Source organism: Zootoca vivipara, chromosome 9 (genome assembly GCF_965207765.1).
Source record: "Zootoca vivipara chromosome 9, rZooViv2.hap1.1, whole genome shotgun sequence".
Taxonomy (NCBI): Eukaryota; Metazoa; Chordata; class Lepidosauria; order Squamata; family Lacertidae; genus Zootoca; species Zootoca vivipara.
In genome coordinates, this window is record NC_142592.1 from 27762454 (window position 1) to 27785225 (window position 22772).

The window sequence follows — 22772 nt, forward strand, 5'->3', positions numbered from 1 at the left end:
CCAGTGGGGTCAAGGGGATATAGGGCCCTCAGATCCTCCTGGGCATTGAGTATGAATTGTGCCCTATGTGTACGTGTGGATTTCAACAAGATATATGTAACTAAGAAATAACATGCAATTGTAATCCTCAATATTGTTTTTTCTCTCTTTGCTTTAAATCCAGGGATAGGATACAGTCTGCTCTAGAAGAAGAAACCATGTTTGACCTTGCAGTAAGTTTTGTCACAGTCTTTTTCTACTAAGGACAACTTACCCACATTGTTAAAAATACATAATAGAGATAAAAACTACAGAACTAATAAAGCATATTGTATTATTAGTTTCATAAAGCATAGTTGATGTGGATCAGCTTTAACAATATTTGTTGGGGGGGATCCTATTAAGCACCCACATTGTTTAGCGATCAGTTAAGCATATACAGGTGAAACTCGGAAAATTAGAATATCGTTGAAAAGTGAATTTATTTCAGTAATACAACTTATTATTTATTCTTTTTCTTTTAATTTTTACAAATGCTTTCTTTTGGAAATTCCACAGTAATAAAACAAATAGTTACAATAAAACAAAATAAACATTGCTATCACATTTCATTAATACATTCCATTTATAATTGACCTGCCTAACGACAAATACAGTGGTGCCTTGACTTACGAATTTAATCCATTCCGAAGGCACCTTCGTAGGTCAAAAAATTCGTAAGTCGAAAAGCGCCATTGGAAACATGATTTCCCATAGGAATGCATTGGAAATGGAAAAATTTGTAAGTCAAAGCAACTTCATCTAAAAATTCGAAAGTCGAAAAAACCCTATCTAAAACCGCTGCAGTTTCCGTTCGGATGTCAAGAAATTCGTAAGCATGCGGCCATTTGCCCCATTTGTAAGTCGAAAAATTCGGTTGTCGAGTCGTTCGTAAGTCGGGGTACCACTGTAATTACAATTACAACAAATAAAGGCTTGACATATCTTGCTTTGCATGTCATGCATCAATCTCATATATTGGCTTCACCTTTTAAGTTGCATTACTGAAATAAATGCACTTTTTGTCGATATTCTAATTTTCCGAGTGTCACCTGTATAATTGTCAGATATGGTTAAAGTGTTCAAAGAGTTTCAAATAGAAAAAATTTTTTGATCATGAATCATGCTTCAGTCATTTGAACATAGGTTTTGTTCTTCCCTAGGCTATAAATGCTAGTGAAAAGACAGTTATAAACAGTCTGTTCCAGAGAGATTCATTGGTTCGACAAAGCCAGGTATGACACAAAGGATGTGGAACGTGCTTTCTTACAAGCACTCCATTCCCTTGGAAGTAATCTGTTGTGGGGGGGGGGGCACATGCCAGTGGTGGTTAGGGCATCAGAAAAGGGTCTGCCCACTTTTCTCTCTCTCTCCCCTTGTTCAGCAAGTCATCAAGGGAGAACACATTGCTCTTGCAAGAGGTCGGAATTGATTGTCTTGAGATTATATATATATATATATATATATATATATATATATATATATGAATGATACATTTACAGTGCTACCTTGGTTCTCAAACATAATCTGTTCCGGATATCCGTTCAACCTCCAAAACATTCGAAAACCCAAGGCGCTGCTTCCAATTGGCGCAGACACCCCAGAAACAATAGCCAACAGCAACATTGGCCGTTCGGCTTCTGAAAAACATTTGAAAACCGGAACACTTAATTCTGGGCTTTTGGCGTTCGGGAGCCAAAATGTTTGAGTACCAATGTGTTCGAGAACCAAGATTCCACTGTACTTAGGAACAGTGGGTTTTTTGTTTTTTTAAAAAAAAATTAAATACCTTTATTAAATCTAAAACAAATTTAAAACAAAACATCCATATATTACTTAGGAACAGTGTTAAGTCTCCTTAACACCAATGGGATACTTCCCATATGTGTTGCAAGAAAACTTTTTATTGCTCTGAGTAAGGCTTAAAAGATTGGGAAAGATTGAGGGCACTAGGAGAAGGGGACGACAGAGGACAAGATGGTTGGACAGTGTTCTCGAAGCTACGAACATGAGTTTGACCAAACTGCGGGAGGCAGTGCAAGACAGGAGTGCCTGGCGTGCTATGGTCCATGGGGTCACGAAGAGTCGGACACAACTAAACGACTAAACAACAACAAGGCTTAAAAGGGCAGCATTTGATAGAAGTTGCAATCCTATGACTACGTCTTTGGGAGTAAATGCCATAGAATTTAGAGGACCCTGTAAAGAAGTGGAAATTGGGGGAAAGTCTTGTTTTACATTATTGTTAAGTTTAGTTTATTTTTCAGTTGGTGGTAGACTGGCTAGAGAGCATTGCCAAGGATGATGTTGGAGACTTCTCTGATAATATTGAATTTTATGCAAAGTCTGTATATTGGTAAGTTATTGACCAACTACTGATCACTCTTGATATGTGCATGCTGGTGGTTCTTTTTACCATATTCTACATAAACATCTCAAGCAATTGATTCAAGAATATATATTTTTTTACAATTATTGCATGACACAATCCCTGTTCTTTAAATATTAGAGACAAGGAAATACTGCATTTTTGTACTATATCAGTGTTGTGGTGATTCCTAAAAAGCATGGTGAATAAACTTTTTATATAAAATTGTTATTTATATTGGGCTTTAATTTATTTTAAATATGGTAGGTATTAGCAAATCTATTAAACTCATAAAGGTTTATAAAATATTATGCTGTCCATTATTGCTGTATATTATTCTTACACCACAGAATTGCTGAAGACAGATCTGCTGAAACACTGCATCAACTTTCACCAGCTGTAATTTAAAAAGCTCAGTTAATTGTTTCTTTAAAAAAATAAGGATTAATTAAATATAATTTGTTAAAGAACCTTAATGCATTATATTGTTGACAATAGAATATTGTACTTTAGTATGTATTGCTGATGAAGTAATGGTATGCCTTGCGTTTTCAGGGAGAATACTCTGCACATCTTGAAGCAGCGACAATTAAACACTTTCTCTGGGAGCTCAAGACCACTAGTGACTGAATTAGTAAGTGCAGTTTACTAATTCAGACCTTAAATCAGGGATGGGGAATCTTTTTAGATCCTTGATTGTTATCAGGATCTGCCTTGTTGGCCATATTTGCTTTGCAAGTTCCTCCTGCCCCAGTCCCTGATCTCAGACTTAAAAGGGGAGCAGGATGAGGTTCCAAGTCTCCCCACACCTCCCTTTTAAGCCACCAAGATGAAGGAGAAGCAGGGAGTCTTGTAAAAGACATTGAGACAGCCCCTGTTTGAGCCTTTGGCTGTCTTCAGGCCTTTCCATAAACCTATTTGAAGTAGCTTGCAAGTGAGAGCTGCTTCAAATTGTGGTTTTGCACAGGAATCTCCATTCCACTGATGAGCATGGATTAAATCCTGCTCCCTTGGCTGTGTAAGAGAGGATCTTGCAGGTTAAATCCTGTCCCCCTGCCCATCAGTTGAGGTCACCAGTAAGTACAGCAGATGTGGGTTTGGGTTGGGTTTGGAGGAAATGGTCTTGTGGGCCAAATTAGGCCCCCTGGTGGGCCAGGATTGGCCCACATGCCAGAGGTTCCTCTCCCCTACCTTAATTGAACAATTAAGAGTTTTCTCTGTTTGATTAAAATTCATCAGTATTCAGGGTAGATATTTTTTAACTGGAGATATATTGCCCTACTTTATCAAACTATGGTCCACCCTGTGTCTCCTTCTTGTATGAGATTTTACTGTGCAACTATTTTATGCAGAGTTAGGCAATTAATTAATAAAACCAAAACAAGGGTAGATATACTCTGGGCTGATAACCCAGAAATGTAGCAAGTCAAGGTAGCCTATAATGTTTTAATACAAATCTATGCATCTGGTGAAATGTAGTAGCTCACGAAAGCTTACGCCATAGTAAATGTAGCGGTCTTTGTTGGCAGAGACTAACACTGTTGTCTCCCTGGAAATAGGAAACAGAACAGCCTCCAACAGTAACCTACTGTCCTTTTCAATGACTTAGCTTAAAAGCAATATGCAGGGAGAAATGTGCTTTTCCACTTCAAAAGAATCAGTACAGTTTTTCTATTTAGGATCCAGATGCTCCAATAAGACAGAAAATGCCACTTGATGATTTGGATCGGGAAGATGATGCACGGTTGCTTAAGTTCCTTTTCACTCTCATTAGAGCTGGAATGACAGATGAGGTAAAAGAAATGTATTTCCATTTACTTAAAGGTGTGGGGAAAGGTGTGTGTAACTCATTGGATCACACATAGGCCTACAGTTATAAATGCTTGCACGCACCTCTGCAGAATGGGCACATTTGTACATACAGGTAAAACTCAGAAAATTAGAATATCGTCGAAAAGTGCATTTATTTCAGAAATGCAACTTCTTATTTTTATTTTACAAATGCTTTCTTTTGGAAATTACACAGTAATAAAACAAATAGTTACAATAATACAAAAATAAAAATCACTATTACATTTCATTAATTACATTCCATTTATAATTGACCCGCCTAACGACAAGTAATTACAATTACAACAAATAAAGGCTTGACATACCTTGCTTTGCATGTCATGCATCTATATCATATATTGGTTTCACCTTTTAAGTTGCATTACTGAAATAAATGCACTTTTTTCACAATATTCTAATTTTCCGAGTTTCACCTGTAGATCTTTGGTCCATAAAATGCGATTAAGTGCCATAAACTATATTACTGAGAAAATAAGTATGGATTATGTTATTAAGTTTGAGAGTAGAATCACAAACAAAAGTAGCAAAAAAGACTTACGGTAATTATCTTCAAATGCTTGTTTGCTTGAATGCTGAAATTGACTATAAAGTTCTACACACACACACAATATCACAATCTCTTTTATAAGAAAAGCCATAGAACTTGAGTTCCCCACATCACCCTTCATACATGAAGGAAGGAGATTGAAAGTTTCTAGTTTTAACTTTGAATTGATCCTAGTTCCCTATTACTGGTTTAGGAATTTAGGAAACTGGTTTATTCTAAGTGTAGGTTAGCAAAACAAGATCTGAAGCCATGGTTTGATCCTGGTTTGTTTGAACTATCCTTCTAAGCCCTAAAGAGCAGTTCAGGGCTCCTGATCTAGGGTGGCTGGAACCCTGAACAGGAGCACTCATTCAGGGGACTGGAGATGCACTACGGCATTATTATTAGTTCTATCATTGTCATCATTGTCACAATAATCAAGTCCTTGCACGTTATGTGATTTTAACATGAGTGGAATACACCACATTTTTCCATGTATAAGACGATGCTTTTTGCTAAAAAAAGGGGGGGCACAAATTGAGTGTCATCTTATACATGGATAGTGAATGCAGAGTGTGATTAATGGAAGCAGCAAGCAGGAGATTGGCAGCAGCGATTGGGCAGGAGATTGGTGGCTGCGGCAAGGCCTGCTGGCAATTGGCTGCGGCAATTGAGCAGGCAATTGGCGGCTGTGGCGAGGTGTGCAATTGGCAGTAGCTGTGGCAAGCGATTGGCAGTGGCGGGCAGGCGGGTGAGCGATTGGCGGAACTGACCTTTCCAACCCCCCCAAAAACTAAACAACTTAATTTTGGGTTTTAAAAAAGGGGTTGTCTTATACATGGGGGCGTATTATACACAGACAAATACGGTAAATGTGTTTCTCTCAAAACTGGCCCACTTCCTTTGCTTTATAGGCCCAACGATTGTGCAAAAGATGTGGACAGGCTTGGAGAGCTGCAACACTTGAAGGGTGGAAGCTGTACCATGATCCTAATGTGAATGGAGGTACTTAAATGAAACACACAAAAACTTGAAAAAAGATGCATGGTCCTGTGTGCACATTTGTTCATTTTACCTATCTTTTCAAAGATTTATTCTGGAACCATCTGAGGGTGCACACCATCAAATTTAGTGAAAATTTGATGAAGTGGTTAGTGTCCATCTAGCAACAATATGATAGGATAAGCTTATAAAGCCTTAGCTATAATGCCTGCCTAGGTATTTTCTTTTGAATAAGGGTAGATCTTGATATCCAGGAACAGGCTATGCTCAGACTTCTTGTTTTTGATCTTCTAAATCAGGGGTCAGCAACCTTTTTCAGCCATGGGCTGGTCCACCATCCCTCAGACCATGTGGTGGGCCGGACTATTTTTTTTGGGGGGGACACACGAATTCCTATGCCCCACAAATAACCCAGAGATGCATTTTAAATAAAAGCACACATTCTACTCATGTAAAAGCATGCTGATTCCCGGACCATCCACGGGCTGGATTGAGAAGGTGATTGGGCCACATCCATCCCCCGGGCCTTAGGTTGCCTACCCCCGTTCTAAATCATTGTTTGGAGGAGCTATAATGAGCCCTGTAATGAGTCCTGTGTTCTCTTGTTCCCTTGCACTCTTGACTAAACAGATAACCTCCTGGTTTGAGCCAAACCATTGTTTGCAGTGATATCCACATTGTAGTTTGAGTGAGGTCCTTGAAACAGGATTGCAAAACAGGAATTATAGTCCTTGTTTGAAGGACTAATTCAACCCTATCTGCCAGTTCCAATGTAAGATCAAACTATAGCTTGATCGACCCAATAGGTTATCTATTAAATTGAGGGTGTGATAGGAGGAGGAATCACGCAAGTACCCAAATGTGTGATGGGACAACAATGAGTGGTCAGATCGAGAAGACTGGGAGGAGGTGTCAGAAGCTGAAGAGGTTGGCTTTACACAGCACAGTCTCCAATTGCTTGGGGAAAATTCTGCAGAAGCAGGGACTTTCTGTCTTTTCAACTGATCTATGGGAAGAAGACCTACCAGGGATGAGCTGCTGTGCTCATTAGTCTTGATACAAGTCTGTGCAAATTGTGTTCTTGCTAAGAAACGAGTTAACTCCAACTTGAACTGCTGGCTTGCTCTTGTCACCATTTGAAAGGCTTGAGGACCCTGCAGTAAACTATCTAATAGAGCCCATGCACATGATTCATTACCAGCGTTGCTTCTCTATCAGCATTCTCATTTAGATGTACCCTTTGTTCTTACTTGTATGTAGCTGTAGTAGGATAGTGAAACTGCTTTGCTCATCAGATAAGGTAGCCTTCAGCATCTTGACTGCTCTTTGAGGAAAGTTTCAGAGAAACTGCAAGTGGATCTTTTGCTGGACAGTACAGTTCTCCTAAGTTGCTGAATTAACTACATATAAAATTACTCTCTACACATAGGAACAGAGCTGGAACCTGTAGAAGGGAATCCATACAGATGCATCTGGAAACTAAGCTGCTGGAGACTGGCAGAAAAGGTAAGAAGCATGTAGTTGTAATAGATTCTGTTTAAAAGGGGGGGGAATCTGTTATTGACTTTCAGTAGATATTGGATTGTATCCAACAATGTCTCTCAGCTGAACAGAAAGGTAAGCAATTTTCAGCTATTCCCTCTGCAGTCGCCCACATCTCCCTAAAACTGTTCCAGATGTTACCGCAACCCTCTGGAGCAGATCTGGGCAGTTTTGTGGCAGCTGAAGGGTGAATAACTGAAAATTGCTTCCTATTCTATTTAATTGGTAGAAGTCTTACTGTTGCTGGATATAATCTATTGCCACTAAATTTCTAACCCTATCATTAGCATGGCTTAAACAGACCTGAAGGTAAATAGTATTTTATGCAATAGCTAATCAATTGATATTAATAGAAATTGTTAATTTATTAACAAATTGGGAACTGGAGACAGGGAGTGGTAGCCAATGCTAGTCCTACTCAGAGTAGATCCATTGAAGTTAATGGTTTCTGTATTAGGTGCTGAATTAAGTATACTGGTAATGGTGGCTGATGTATTTGATTAACTAACTAATACTATATTACTATTCCCTGAACCTTTCAAAAGATACTGAGTATCATGATTGAGTGAATTAGTGTTTAATACATTTCTTAAATAGCTATAAACATAAAATATAATGATCACAAATAAGTATTTTTGAACAATTTTAGGAGCAGTTTGACAAATACGAGAGAGCAATCTATGCAGCACTCAGTGGAAACCTCAAACAGGTATGAGATATATATATACTGTATAGATATACTAGCTGACCCGGCCACGCATTGCTGTGGTTTGTTTGTTTTTTTAAGAGTATTAAAATCATTTTTATTTTTAAAGTTAATGGTTTAATACCTTTGTTTTTTGAATTGTAGGGTGTATTGTTTGTCCGGATGTTTCAACTTTGTCCTTGTATTTATGGTTTGGTTTTTTTCCTTTTTTTGTCTTCTTATGATTGTGTATTTTTGTTTGTTTGTTTGTTTGTTTGTTTGTTTGTTTTGGTATTTTATTTGTATTTTTCATTTTTTGAAGTGTGATTTCCTCCACCCTGTTCTGATCCATGTTTCCCATCCCATTCTCCCATCACCACCGCCCCACCCTTGACTTATCCCTGTGATTCCCCCTCTCCCATATGCCTTTTTTACATTTATTTTTGTGTGGGTTTAGGGGGGTGTTTATTGTTGAGGTTTCTTGGGGGGGTTGGTTTGGTTTGACGGTGTTTGTGGCTCCCCACCCTCGGCTTATCCCTGCGATTCCCCCTCTCCCACATGCCCTTTTTACATTTTTATATATAGATAGATAGATATAGATGGGGATTAATGGATTTTTATTATGTGGTTTTTTTAGAGGTTTATTTTTTAAGGTGGTATTTTGTTTAGTTTTGTAGGGTGTTTTTTGTTTGTGGGTCAGAAGTGGGATGGGTTTGAGATATGGGTGTGGTGTTTTAAACTGGTGGTGGTCTATCCATGTTTTAGTGGGGTACAGTGGGCTTTTTTAAGAGAGGGGAAATGACCTGTTTCATCAACCGTTTTTTGGGGGGGTGCAGGGTTAAAATATCACTGCAAAATCTCCATTCTTCATACCGGCTTATCCCTGTGATTTTCACCGTCTTCTCCCCACCTTCGGCTTATCCCTTCTCCCACATGCCCTTTTTACATTTATTATTTGTGTGTGATGGTGGGTTTGGGGGGGTGTTTATTGTTGAGGATTTGTTTGGTTTTTTGGGTGTTTGGGGTTGGTTTGACGGTGTTTGTGGCTCCCTACCCTCGGCTTATCCCTATGATTCCCCCTCTCCCACATGCCCTTTTTACATTTATATATATATAGATGGGGATTAATGGATTTTTATTATGTGGGGTTTTTTTTAGAGATTAATTTCCCCCACCCAGACAGGCCCCTACCTCCACTTGGCCTAGTCTGGAAAGTGGCCTAGTCTGCAAAGCCAAGGCGAGATACTGTGGAGAGGGCAGGTTTCATCCCTGTGTCTCCCCCACCCTGTTCTGACCCATTACCTATCACTGCCCCCTATCCCCCCCCCAGGCAGGCCCCTACCTTCACTTGGTCTAGTCTGGAAAGCGGCCTAGTCTGCTGCGGCCTTTTCAGTCTGCTGGGCAATGTTGGGCCTTGTTGCTGCAAAAGGCCTGTTTTCAGTTGGTTGCTGTGGAATTTTGTGGTGTCATCTGGTGGTGCGGCTTTGGAGGCAGCAGCATGCAATCTGCCTTTCTATTGGATGCTGCTGGAGTCTTCAGAGCTTCTGCTGGTGATGTCTAATTTGCGTGTCACTTTTTGCGTTTAATCATTATTTTAGGTGTGAAGTGTGCTTTGGGGGGGGGGAATTATGCTAGATCCCTCCCTGGTGAGCAAGGTACATTGTGCCCAAATTTGTTGCAATGCGGTTCAGCGGTTACGGTGAAAGGCTGGGACATCTGCACGCGTAATGCCTACATTTATATATATCTATATCTATAGATATATATTAATAAAATAACATCTTGTTGAGACAGCTTAGTACAGGCATCCCCAAACTGCGGCCCTCCAGATGTTTTGGCCTACAACTCCCATGATCCCTAGCTAACAGGACCAGTGGTCGGGGAAGATGGGAATTGTAGCCCAAAACATCTGGAGGGCTGAAGTTTGGGGATGCCTGGCTTAGTAGAATAGACGGAGAATGGCCAACACACATGCTGTTGTGACTGGTATAGTGTACTTTTGGGTCTTTCAGGGCTTCACAAATAGGATAGATTTCTTCCTTTTACACCAGAAGATGGTGCTCGGAATTTACTACAGCTAAGTTTGTGCTTGCTTGCAGTAGCAGGCAAATAAGCTAGGCTAGCCTTTATTTGTGCTCAAAAACTGTTAGCATTTTAATGACATTTTGAATACAGTTCTCTTGGATTTCCTTTTAATTCTTAGCATTATTATTGATTTCATATAGAGATAAATAACATAAGTTGAGACTAGCACACGTGCATTGCAATACAAGCTTCTTGGCATGCAGCTTGTTCCTGTCATGATAAGCAGTGGCTTACATTGAAATCTGAATGCGGCCAGGATAGCTCACATCTTTTGTTAATATGCTTATTCCAGAACTATTATTTGGCTCTCTCTCTATTTTCCTTTGCAAACCTAAAGCTTCTTCCAGTTTGTGACACCTGGGAAGATACAGTTTGGGCACATTTCAGGATCATGGTGGACACACTTGTTGAACAGGAAATCCGTTCATCGGTGATGACCACAGAGGAGACAGAAGACCTCCCCAGAGAGTATTTAGAAACAAAGTAAGTTATTATTTGTTACTTAATTAGCCATTATGTAATATTGGATTAATTGCTGTTAACTGCAGTTTCACTTAGGTGTTTGAATGTATTTTTTTCCCTTTATATTTTGAAGCTGGACTTTAGAAAAGGTGTTTGAAGAACTTCAAGCAACAGATAAAAAGGTAATTTTGAATCTTAATCAGAAGAGAAAACTTCTTTTTCTTTTATTTCACACTTTTACAAGAAGTAACTTCCTCTGTCTTCAGTGGGGCTTGCTTCCTAGTAAATAGATATGGGAGTGCAGCCTTAATCCCAATTAGTTAATATAATCCTATAACATAAACCTAGTTAGTTAGTTAGTTAGTTAGTTAGTTAGTTAGTTAGTTAGTTAGTTAGCTAGTTAGGTAATAGTATAATTCAAGCCCAAAAGACTGCAGGCATTTCTGTACTATGAAAGTTACCTAGGTCTCAGGAAAATGTTTTCCTAGTAATCTGCCTTTTTTGGCTACTGCTTGTGGATTACTTAAGCATATTGGATGTTGTGTTCTGGGTCATTGCGCTTGCCAGCCCACCCCACCCCATTCCAGTGCCGAAACCAGTGCGCACATCAGCGGTCACTTGTCAATCAGATGTGCACAAAATGGTCGTCTCCTGTATATCCATTCTGGTTGAAAAGAAGAACTTTAATGTTCATATTTTCTAAAAATAGGATGAAGGTTCTTTCAGCAACTTGCCAATAGATCATCTTCTTCTCCCTGCTTTTCTTTTTTATTCTGTATATTTGTTTTTTACTTTTGTTTTGTATTTATTTCTTTTCTATTTTACCTTTTTTATTTAAAATGGAGGTGAAGAAGATAAATATTTAACCATGTTTCTGCAAAGAAATACTACTTCTTTTGTCTGAATCTTTATGGTTATATGGTATGTCTTCACAAATTATAAACTGCTTTTCAGAGAGTTTTGGAAGAGCATCAAGAACATTATCATGTGATTCAGAAGTTCATTATCCTGGGAGATGTGGATGGTAAGTTTGCTTTGTGTTTCTTCCAGCAGTAATTGAACTTTCACTTATTTTGTGTTATGCTATGCACCAATGGCAGCTGTTTTATGATTAGTACCCACAGCACTTTCTCGAAATTTAAGACGTGCCTGCAGGTCCAAAAAGGTTGGCGGCCCGTGATTTACACTATCCATCTAAAGTAAAGCACATCAAGCCCCACCCCCCAATCTGTTTATTAGTGGTAAAGTGAATTTAAACTTATTTTCTCAGGTTTGATGGAAGAATTTAACAAATGGCTCTCCAAAGACAGAAATGTACTCCCAGGGCACCTGCTTCGGTTCATGACACATCTCATTTTATTTTTCCGTACTTTGGGACTACAGACTAAAGTAAGTTCTTGTTATGATGCCTAGAATATAGGAAAGAACTGGTGGTTCCTCTCCTTTCACTTGTGCAACCTAATCATTCTTTTTCTCCAGCTACCAAGCTGGGTTTAAGAGCTAGATGAGAAGGGAAACAGACCAGAGCATCACAACAAAGAGAAAAGTTTTTGCTAGTGATTCTTTAGTGGCTTCTTCCCATCCCCATTTTGCTAGTAGTAAAAAGAAGCATGCCATATTCTGAATGTAATGCTAGTTTAATTAAAAATATGTAGTCTGCGAACTGTTTCAACAGAAAGCACCTATACATCACAATCAATATTTGACTATAAAGCACTTAGGGAGAACCATATTGAGTTGGCAGGCTACCTAGACAGGTGAATGAGGTTGCCCATCTGTCACTCATCTGACATTAGGTGAAACATGACCCTTTACAAAAATTCTTTGTTCCTTTGCATGGGCCAGCTCTGATCAGGAACTCTCAATCCCACAGACTAGCATTTGGCTCTGGATTTAAAGTCCTGGATGCAAACCCCCACTTGCAGCAGGGATCAGCTCCACTTAGGGGAGTTATCCCAGGGGGGCTGGCTTTTGACACCAAATGCAAGTCCCCACTTGCAGAGTAACAATCAGGAGTGTACTTGAAGGCTCCACATTGTTCCTTTGTAGCAATGGTTTCCCCTGATCTACATCTGATATGTCAAACATATATGGGGATGACCTCACGGGCCAAGTTGGTCTTTGGGCAGGAGATTCCCCATGCAGGCTATAAAGAATAATTTGCAATATGTATTTTTCCACCATAATATAATTTGTCAATTGTTTTTGTCTAGTTAAATGGTTTCCTTTCAAGCAAAGTTTGGGCTAAGCAAGAAACCCATAACATTTTGCGTATATATAGAATGACGGAATGGTAAAAAAAGAGATGTATTTCTATGTAAGCAAACAATATCTGTACATCTACAGCAGGAGTAACCTGCTGATTAAGGGGAAATCGGGTTCTGTTGTACAAGTAGATACCATAAAAGAACTAAAGCCTTTCTTGTCTGTGAATTAACTTCAATATCCTCATAGTCTTCATTTTCTGTCTATCCCTGAAACGTACAAGGTTAATATAACAAAACTCCAGTTTTAATGTAACAATTTTCCAGTTTTTGCTGATGCTGCAAAGCCATTCTACTTCCCAGAGGTATTAATATGGAATGACTTAATCAAATATCACATGATAAGAATAGTGTCACCTGTTATGGAATGCTTGATATCTGACAATGCTCAACTGTAACTCGTTTGTTTGCAATCTAGACTCAGTCACGTGCCTTAAAGAGAACTGGATGCAACTAGCGATTTTCAGATAGTATAGAAAGGTAACAGTGACTTGGAATTTTAATTGACATTTTTAAGTAATGTTATTAAACCTAGTAACTTTTTCCATTAAGGAGGAAGTATCGGTGGACGTTTTGAAAACTTACATTCAGGTAAGTCTTTAGATGCAATATATCATCTACAATAAGCGCTAAAATTACTAGAACAGTTTTCATTTCTTAAAATGGAAACACAAACAGCAAACCGTTGGCAGAAATATTTTGGCTATTTTTAGCACACCTTCACAAGGATGACCATTGTACAAATAGCTTGTGGATGGTCTTTGTAACTGCAGTGTCATTAGAATAACTGTTGAAAGAAAAAAAGCATTATCAGTTTTTTAAAATGTAGAGATAAGTTATTCTGATTTTCTCTTGTGTGTGCGCTTGTGCACAAATGAAATGTAAATTGGGCAGTGCAATAAAACACATTTCTTTTTCAATTTCTTTTTATGCTGCAGTGGTTAATATGTGAGAAGCACACAGATCTTATAGCCTTTTATGTCAGCCACTTGCCTCAGGATGTAGCTATTGCTCAGTATGCTGCGTTCTTGGAAGATGTCACGGAGACAGAACAACGCCACCATTGCCTAGAGCTAGCAAAGGAGGCAGGTAAGAAATTTTGTGAATTATTTCTTTAGGAGTGGTATTCACTTTTCCTAGGGAACATTTAATTACATCTTCTAAGTGGGCAAGTATTATTACGCAGCTGTGTCCAAGTTGCAGTATTTCAATTGCAGGGCCGTCTTGAACATACCTGGCGCCGTGGTGCGACGGATCCCTCCGGCGCCCCTGCCCACCCCGTTTCCCAGCGCGGCGGGCGCGGCGCGTCTGCCGCCTGGAGGGCCAGAGCCCTGCGCAACCCAGCCTGGCCATAGGAGAGCGGCCTGAAGCGCCACCGGACCCGGGCCTAGAGACGGCCCTGTTCAATCGTATATACTACCAATTGTATTCAACTAACTTTTAGTCCGGGTAGACAAAATGAAATTAATACACCTAAGTTAGTCACTGGTCCACTCTGAGTAACAGTTAGTTGAATACAAAACTATAAATAATAACTTTACATTTGTTTAGCAGTGGATTTAGTTTTGTAGCACCCATAAACTTGTTTTAATTTTTTAAAGAGAGACTGTACCCTGCTTTGAAATCCTCACCACAATGTTCTACAACCCTTTGTTCTTGAAAAATACCAATCTAACCGAACTGAGCATATTTATCAATATTGCTGATGTATCTTTATTGGTACTCCTGCTCAGTGAATGTGCTCTTCTTTTTTCTTTTGGTGACATTTATTTAAAACAAAAAGTTCCTCCTATAATTTCCTCCTGTTTCCTCATATCTAACTGTTGTATATTTTTCTATTTAAACGTAGGTCTGGAAGTTGCAACTATCACTAAAACGGTTGTTGAAAATATTCGCAAGAAAGATGCTAGCGAGTTCACTCATCATGATCTTGCAATAGATACAGGCACAACAGAGGTGAACAGTGGTGCTAACTGTGTTTCTTAACACTTTTTCCCCAAATAGAGAAGACTAGGGGGGGAAATCAGCAGCTGCGGAAGAGATACTCATAAGTCTAAAATAAATTGTATCCCTGTTGACCGCAATATGTGCCAAGTACTGCTCACAGTATTAGTATTGACATGGATTCAGACCAAAGCTATGGTAAAAGGGAGAGTTGGGATTCTTTTCTCATGTTGCAGTTCTTGAGAGCGTTTACTTGTAATTTATGCTGTCCACCAAAATACACATTTGTACGGCTTTTCACCAGTACTTAAACATTTATTTGTGCCAAGATTACTGATGAATAACCCAAATTTTATGTTCCAAATGAACTGTGGGTGAGACTGGATAATAGTGAACTGCTAATTTTTTCAAACACCTTCACTGTTTGAAAGTAAAGATTTTGATAGGCATCCATGGAAAAGTTACTATGAAAGTAACTTTATATTAGATTTTATATTGAGAAATCTGTGGTTACCACCCAGAGAGGTACTTTGGACATACCAAGGAGTGTTTGAAAGTCATCAAACAAAGCTTCCTCTTTTTCTTGGAACAGTAATATCCATGCCTTAGTCACAAATTCTTCTTGAAACACTGAGGATTTAAATGCATTTTGTCGGAATGATGGAAATCTGCTGTTAGAGAATCATAGGTCTAGTGCTCTGCTTTCCATGTTAAGCTAGTCATGTAGCTATCTAGATTGTGACCACTGTCTTTAATTTGTTTTGTATCCTCAAAAGCTGACTGGTAAATTTGTTTACTATATATACTGAATAGAGAACTTTTTTTCTAGGAAGATCAACTGAAGATTGATGTAATTGACTGGCTGGTATTCAATCCTGCTCAGAGGGCTGAAGCACTTAAACAAAGCAATGCTATAATGAGGAAATTCTTAGGTACTACAATATTAGCCATTAGTTTGAAACTAGAGAAAATATTAAGGAAGTATGATGAATCTGGAAATGACTTACTGATACTCTTTAAATACAGCATCAAAGAAACATGAAGCAGCCAAGGATGTGTTTATAAAGATTCCACAAGACTCTATAGCAGAAATATATAATCAATGGGAAGAGCAAGGAATGGATAGTCCACTTCCAGCTGAAGATGACAACGCTATTAGAGAGCATTTATGTATTAGAGCTTACCTGGTAAGACTGTGACTTAGGTCCCAAAAAGAGGTACAGTCATACCTCGGGTTGAGTACGCTGAGGGTTGCACACTTTTGGGTTGCGTACTTGGCAGACCCAGAAGTGTTTACTTCCGGGTTCCGCCACATGCGCAGAAGCGTTCTGCATGCTTTGTGTGTGTGCAGAAGCGCTTTATCGGCACTTCGTGCACACGCTTTATCGCCGCTCTGGATATGTACTTTTCGGGGTGCGAATGGCACCCCAGAATGGATCAGGTACGTATCCAGAGGTACCACTGTACCTAGAAGACCTGCCTCCTAATCAGATATGTTGAGTGTGGGCTAATCTTACTCAGACATGAGAGGAATGCACTCTATTCAAGCATATGGACCCATTTTTTAAAAGTGGGAGTGGGGCCCCATCTTCTCTAAATCAATGGTCTTCAAATGCATATTTAATAGTAGTCTGTCAGGATGTCAACAAACCCATTACTACGTCTACCTGTGTACACTTACCTACATGAAAATGACTAAACATTTCCAATCCAATTTAGGAAGCCCATGAAGCCTTCAATGAATGGTTTAAACACATGAACTCGGTGCCACAGAAGCCTGGTCAGCTTTTACAAGCAAGTTTCACTGAAGAAGTTGCCTATGAACTTAAAGAGAAGAAATATGAGGTAAATAGAAAGGAAAAGTAAAATTCTCCCATCTATCCATCTTGCCAATTGGCTAACCCTGTGCTAGCAAGATCACATATGTTATGCCCTCCAGATGTTGGGTGACAACTCATATCAACCTTGAATGATCGGCTGTGCCAGCTAGGACTGATGGAAGTCGTATAATTATAGATTTCTGTATAGACCCACTTCATAATATCATTAACAAGCGGGTAAGACAAAACTCTGGGTTCCACTTCACTGGCAAATTTAACAGCACATTGACAACTGCAGTTAAATAACCAGCAATCTCCTGCTCTTTTGCAGAAGAGGCAGACTGTTAAAATTGTGCAGTGTAGTAGAATGTCAGCTGCACCACTTACTCTGTCTGGAACAACCTGTGCTGTAACACTTCAACTCTAAGCTTATTCTTAAATTAATGGAAAATCATGCAGTACATTGTGGTGAAGAAACAATGTGTGTTAAGAAGATTTGAAAGATTCACTTTGACTTTTCTTTTTCAGATGGACTATGGTATTTGGAAAGGTCTCCTGGATGCTCTTACAGCTGACGTGAAAGAAAAAATGTACAATGTCTTACTGTTTGTTGATGGAGGATGGATGGTTGATGTCAGAGAGGTAGTGCATACATATTTAAAGTAGACTGTGAAACTGACCCTACCCAGTAATAGGCTAGCAGTATTGCTTCCCAGGCTAACATGCTGCAGTGCTGCTGCTTAGTTTTTGTTTACCTATGGATTGATTGCTGATTTGGTAATGCTTGTTCCGTGGAAAACCTAGGAACATTTAACATTTATTTAAGAAATAACTGCAAGATGACAACCATGGTTTTAAACTGCTATACTGAAATACTTTACTGAAATTGTAAATTTGACTTATTGCAGTATCTTCTAATTTGGCTAGTTTTTGGAGGTCAGAATCCTAAGAATATGAAGAGCCCTTTTGGGTCAGACCAAAGGACTATCTCATCCAATGTTCTGTTATCTCAGTGACCAATTATCTACCTGTGGGAAGCCCACAAGCAGGACATGAGCGCAACAGCACTGTCCTGGTTGTGACTCCCAGCAACTGGTATTCAGAGGCATACTACCATTGATACTGGAGATACTATAATCTTCATGACTAGTTGCCACTGATAACCTCCCATGACAGTTGTGTTGGTGCAGGATTTAGCATTATCATGTTTCAGTTTTGAGTTTCCATATGATTGTTAAACACTAGAGTAGAGTTTGTTAAAACTGAATGTGACATTTCTGGTTAAGACTATTCCACACTTTCTTACCAAGGGTGATGAAGATGACCCTGAGCGTACCCATCAGATGATCATGCTGCGAAAACTCTGTTTGCCAATGATGTGCTTCCTCCTTCATACTGTATTGCATAGCACAAGACAGTATCAGGAAGACCTAAGGCTTGCTGACTTGATTTCATCAGATCGACATAAACTCTACATGGTAAGTTCATTTGCTTTAAGTTTTAAATACTCTGCTTGCCTATTTAGCTGAAAGAATCCGCACATAACAAGCACTTTTGTCTTATTGTCTGTATTTGACAAATTCCAAAGCACACAATACATTAGTCACACTATCAAATAGTGTTAAAATTTCTGGGAAGCAATTGGGTGTGGCACACATCCAACACGGCAGCTTTGCTGGCACAAGGAGCTTAGGTGCGCATAACAGAACTTCCTCTCCAGTCACTTACATGCCCTCAAAATTAGCTGTGAAGAGTTGGTTGACCTTTAGGAGCAAATCTGGAGGGTGTGCAGGGCAACCTAAGTCTTATAGCACTAGTGCAGGCATGTCCAACCAGTAGATCGTGATCTACCGGTAGATCCCTGGTTGACCCTGGTAGATCACAGGATCCTTATCATGTACAAAAAGTTAAGAGGGGAAAAGCTAAAAAAAACCTTTGTGCAATCCTCCCCCCAAAAAGCTCAACAACTCTGGGCACTTCTCTCCTATAAAAAGCTCAACAACTCTGGACAATCCATCCACCCCACACACACTCCTCCTCCCTACATGACAATGCCAGTTTTTTTAATATTCTTTATGTAGCAGCACCCGCCCTGTGGAACGCCCTTCCATCAGATGTCAAGGAAATAAGCAGCTATCCTAATCTTAAAAGACATCTGAAGGCAGCCCTGTTTAGGGAAGCTTTTAATATTTAATGCTGTATTGTTCTAATATTCAATTGGGAGCCGCCCAGAGTGGCTGGGGAGACTCAGCCAGATGGGCGGGGTATAAATAATAATAATATATTATTATTATTATTATTATTATTATTATTATTATTATACTTGGGAATAGATCGCAGTATCTTGGGAGTTAGACATGCCTACACTAGTGGAACCCTGCTGATGCAGTATTGGATACAACACTGTATGTTTATTTTGGGGCTTTGTTTTAGAACTTCCAAGATAAATTGGAATATTGCAGGACACTAGTACACTAACAGAATAAAGGAACAAACAGTCCTGCTCAGTATAGCACCCATGAGAGTGAACAGTCCTTATGACTGTAATTTAATGGGGTTTTTTTGTTGTTGTTTTTTGAGAAAGCCAACTTTCTAGGCAGGGAATGCACTGGTGGGGGTTGTATATTTTTGGAAGGTATCTTTTTAAAAAGCATTCCTGAACCAAATTCAATTAAAATACCATCACTCTTTCCCGTACTTAGACAGTTTAACTTTTTTCTCATATAATAAATGCTTACATATGTATCTGTATCTATACCCTAAGTTATTCTTATCTTCCTCTTCAGGTATTTTCTAAGGATGAACTCCAGAAGTTGCTGCAAAAGCTAAGGGAGTCTTCCCTCATGCTTTTGGATCAAGGTCTTGATCCTCTTGGATATGAAATCCAATCTTAGTTCCACCATTCTAGGTTATAAAAATAATGTTGAATGGTGGCACAAGTAAATGTAAGGTTGGGCCCAAAGGTTCTCATACTCCAGGTGAAAGGGGAAGGAAACCTTTGATTCAACCCCCACAAAGTTTGACAAAGAATTTTTTTTTAAAGATGTTGCAGTGCATTGACACTAGCAAAATGACTTTCTATGTATGTAAAATGACAAACTCTTTTGACATTTGTATTTTTTTTCAATAAAATTAGAAATAACTGTTCAGTTTACTATGAAATAAGTGTCTTTAGCACATAAATGTGCAAAATGCACTATAAATAGATGCCTCTTGTTTGCTAGATCACATGGTTGAAACTTCACAGCTGTTCATGAGTACAGCTTACTGTCTTCCAGGTAAAATCCTGTTGCCTGCGCACCTTTTCTCAGAACAGAAGCCCTTTCTACCATATTCAGCCTGACAACCAAAGGCTTTGTATGACTTTCAAGTGAGAGTTATCCGTTCCAGATATATACATGTGTTTATTTAAAATACTGCTGCTTAAAACAATGGAGGCTTAGGATACAAGCATCACTGGGATTCCAGCCTTAGTGTTGGACTACTTACTTGACAGAATTTCTGATTATCAAGAAAAAGTACCCATAACCCATTGCAAGGACAGATTGAAATTTTAGGGTGCAACCCTAGCTCACACCTCACCCTAGTGGGGCTTACTGGAGCTTGGAGCACCACATTGGCAGCCCTGCCGAGCATGCTAGCTGGGAAAGAAGGTGAGGAGGCAGGCACACCAGCTTGGAGCTGGCAGCACTTTGGCCTAGTGTTTTCAAGATCCTGAAGTGGCTCAATCCTTAGGCCAGGGGTCAGCAAACCTTTTCAGCAGGGGGCCGGTCCACTGTCCCTCAGACCTTGTGGGGGGCCGGACTATATTTTTTGGGGGGAAATGAATGAATTCATATGCCCCACAAATAACCCGGAGATGCATTTTAAATAAAAGGACCACATTCTACTCATGTAAAAACACCAGGCAGGCCCCACAAATAACTCAGAGATGCATTTTAAATAAAAGAACACATTCTACTCATGTAAAAACATGCTGATTCCTGGACCATCCGCGGGCCGGATTTAGAAGGTGATTGGGCCGCATCCGGCCCCCAGGCCTTAGTTTGGGGACCCTTGTCTTAGGCCCTGCCCCTGGAGTGCCTTGTGGGGGTGTGGTGTGGGGGTCTATTTGCTGCTGGTGGGGAAGGGAGGGGGCTGTGAAATGAGTGGTTCCTACAATTTCCATAATTGGTGAGAAATGGTTTGAACTGGCCATCCTGTTTGCTTAACAAAAGGGCGCAATACTTTTGATAGTAAACCATTATTTGAACCTGACCATCTCTCTCCACAATCTCATTGAGTTGAGTATCCTGTACTTGACAACTAAATTTGCATGTGTTAATCCTCAAGTCAAATGTGTGTGAACTCCTGAATGCCTTTCAGCAGGGAGTTGGACTCAGGCTTGTTCCATGGTCACCAAAACTCATCATGGAAGGTCTCATGTCATATTAGAACTACGGTATGTCAATCTTATACTTATGCCATGATCTACAGCCGGCATCCCCAAACTTCGGCCCTCCAGATTTTTTTGGACTATAATTCCCATCATCTCTTACCACTGGTCCTGTTAGCTAGGGATCATGGGAGTTGTAGGCCAAAACATCTGGAGGGCCACAGTTTGGGGATGCCTGATCTACAGAGATAAACCATATAAATTCAGATTAACACACCTCCTCACACTGTTAATTCATAGATTCATAGAACTGTAGAGTTGGAAGGGACCCTAAGAGTCATCTTGTCCAACCTCCTGCAATGCAGGAATCTCTTTGCCCAGTGTGGGGCTCGAACCCATGACCCTGAGATTAGGAATCTCATGCTCTACCAACTGAGCAACTACAGACAAACATTCCATTTGACAATGGAAACAATGTGGATTCAGCTAGAATATTGTTATGTTTATTTATATCTCACATTTTCCTCCAGACGGGGATAAGGATATGACAAATTCTAGACAAAAAAAATCTATTGTTTTTCTAGTTCACAAACCTTCTTGCCTAAAAGTCTCATTATAAACACAAAATGACTGATAGGTGCCAGTGAGTGTGTACAGTATATATATTCGGACAGCTTGTATTGTTGTAAGCCAAAAGTATTATATGTATGGGGCGGCCTCAGCTACACCAGACCAACACGGCTACCTACCTGTAACCTCAACTTTTGGTATTTCTTCAGTAATCCCTTGAGTAGTTAGAGTGCCTATCAGTTTGGAAACAAAGAATCAGACCTATTTAAGTATAGGTAAATATATATATTTAGTATATGTTGTTGTTTAGTCGTTTAGTCGTGTCCGACTCTTCGTGACCCCATGGACCATAGCACGCCAGGCACTCCTGTCTTCCACTGCCTCCCGCAGTTTGGTCAAACTCATGTTCGTAGCTTCGAGAACACTGTCCAACCATCTTGTCCTCTGTCGTCCCCTTCTCATTTAGTATATACATTTAAGTAAATATATATATTTAAATAAACGAAAGCCTGATATGAACCTGTGCCCTTCCAAATTGTTCCTGGCAACTGAGCCCATGGAAATGCTCTAGTATTTTGTCTCTTACCCCATTGCCTGGAGCTGGAAGTTTCTGCAATGCCTGAAGTATTCTCTCAGCTTGAGACCCTCCAGCTTCTTTTGGACATCCAACTCCCACCAAACCAATGGTTAGGACGGATGAGAGGTTTTTAGGGGGGGGAATCTGGAAGGTCTCTATAAAATAAATACATCTTAAATAGTTTGAGCCATACACCACCTTTGCTGGCTACGCTACGCTGTCGAACGGGGAAGGAGCCGTTACTTTTCCGTTGTCCGCCCCCGCCTAGCCCAACGCTTTTCAGTAGTCCCGTTAACTTATTTGGCTGGGAGCCAGCAATTGCAGCACAACAGGGCTGCGTTAAGGCGCCTTCCCGCAGCGCGTGGCCGTTAAACCAACGTTAATGGAGTGGCGTTCGAAACGTTCAAACGCGCGAGCTCACCTCAGGAGCGACAACGGTCCCGCTCGAATTTCTCGAGGCGGGTTCGTAATTCGGCACAGGCGCCCCCTTTCTACAGAGCTAAAGGGAAAGGTAAGGATTTGTTTCTTTCTGTTCTTAGGGAGGGAGAGGTGGGGGCTCTTCTCAGCTAAGCCTGCCAGAGGGGCGGGACTCCTCCCCGTGTGAGTGTCAGCTGCTTCTTTGCCAGGGCGGAGCCGCCGGCCTGTTGGCCCCGGAAGATCCTACGCTGGAGCCACGTGGCCCG

The 22772-nt window shown here is 40.0% G+C and overlaps 1 protein-coding gene and 1 long non-coding RNA gene across 3 annotated transcripts in view; one reads left to right on the plus strand and one right to left on the minus strand.

The window, feature by feature from the left end:
* The window catches only part of NUP107 (nucleoporin 107), a 29793-nt gene extending 10079 nt beyond the window's left edge, over positions 1-19714 (plus strand). For both annotated transcript variants that reach the window (XM_035126536.3, XM_088651921.1), the window contains exons 8-28: positions 164-212; positions 1182-1253; positions 2286-2374; positions 2942-3020; positions 4066-4179; positions 5678-5768; positions 7195-7271; positions 7957-8016; positions 10415-10560; positions 10673-10721; positions 11494-11563; positions 11810-11928; positions 13356-13394; positions 13742-13892; positions 14653-14759; positions 15577-15679; positions 15774-15934; positions 16467-16592; positions 17096-17209; positions 17878-18045; positions 19354-19714. In XM_035126536.3, coding sequence (XP_034982427.2) covers positions 164-212; positions 1182-1253; positions 2286-2374; positions 2942-3020; positions 4066-4179; positions 5678-5768; positions 7195-7271; positions 7957-8016; positions 10415-10560; positions 10673-10721; positions 11494-11563; positions 11810-11928; positions 13356-13394; positions 13742-13892; positions 14653-14759; positions 15577-15679; positions 15774-15934; positions 16467-16592; positions 17096-17209; positions 17878-18045; positions 19354-19461 — 2092 coding nt within the window. In that variant the 3' untranslated portion in view covers positions 19462-19714. The remainder of the gene's footprint in view (positions 1-163; positions 213-1181; positions 1254-2285; positions 2375-2941; positions 3021-4065; positions 4180-5677; positions 5769-7194; positions 7272-7956; positions 8017-10414; positions 10561-10672; positions 10722-11493; positions 11564-11809; positions 11929-13355; positions 13395-13741; positions 13893-14652; positions 14760-15576; positions 15680-15773; positions 15935-16466; positions 16593-17095; positions 17210-17877; positions 18046-19353) is intronic.
* LOC118090628 (uncharacterized) lies at positions 12158-22770 on the minus strand. Its single transcript, XR_009558262.2, has 4 exons — positions 22511-22770; positions 22099-22244; positions 16429-16571; positions 12158-13590 (listed from the first exon to the last, which is right to left on the minus strand). It is a non-coding gene; the product is annotated as an uncharacterized LOC118090628 (long non-coding RNA).
* Positions 22771-22772: the final 2 nt, after the last annotated feature.